Genomic DNA, 371 nt, shown 5'->3' with positions numbered 1-371 from the left:
TGTTGCACATCAGAGAATTCACACTGGAGAGAAGCCTTTTGAATGTAATCAATGTGGAAAGGCTTTCAGAGTGAAGCGGAAACTTGCTAACCATCTGAAAATCCACACTGGAGAGAAACCTTACGAATGTAATCAATGTGGAAAGGCTTTCAGACAGAGCTCCAGTCTTACTGCGCATCAGAGAATCCACACTGGAGAGAAACCTTATGAATGTAATCACTGTGGAAAGGCATTCACAGACAGGCACAGTCTGGTGAGACACAGGAGAATCCACACAGGAGAGAAACCTTTTGAGTGTAATCACTGTGGAAAGTCTTTCAGACGGAGCTCCAGTCTTACTGCACATCAGGCAATCCACGGTGGAGAGAAAC

At 45.0% G+C, this 371-nt stretch overlaps 1 protein-coding gene across 1 annotated transcript in view; it reads left to right on the top strand.

Moving 5' to 3' along the window:
- The window catches only part of LOC114041557 (zinc finger protein 345-like), an 18,742-nt gene that overhangs the window by 16,086 nt on the left and 2,285 nt on the right, over positions 1–371 (top strand). Inside the window, exon 3 of the mRNA XM_027860066.1 lies at positions 1–349. This exon is cut by the window's left edge and continues 934 nt beyond it. Coding sequence (XP_027715867.1) covers positions 1–349 — 349 coding nt within the window. The remainder of the gene's footprint in view (positions 350–371) is intronic.

The sequence above is a fragment of the Vombatus ursinus genome, unplaced genomic scaffold (assembly GCF_900497805.2).
Source record: "Vombatus ursinus unplaced genomic scaffold, bare-nosed wombat genome assembly UNPS02014175.1, whole genome shotgun sequence".
NCBI lineage: Eukaryota > Metazoa > Chordata > Mammalia > Diprotodontia > Vombatidae > Vombatus > Vombatus ursinus.
This window is presented reverse-complemented; position numbering and strand designations above follow the sequence as displayed.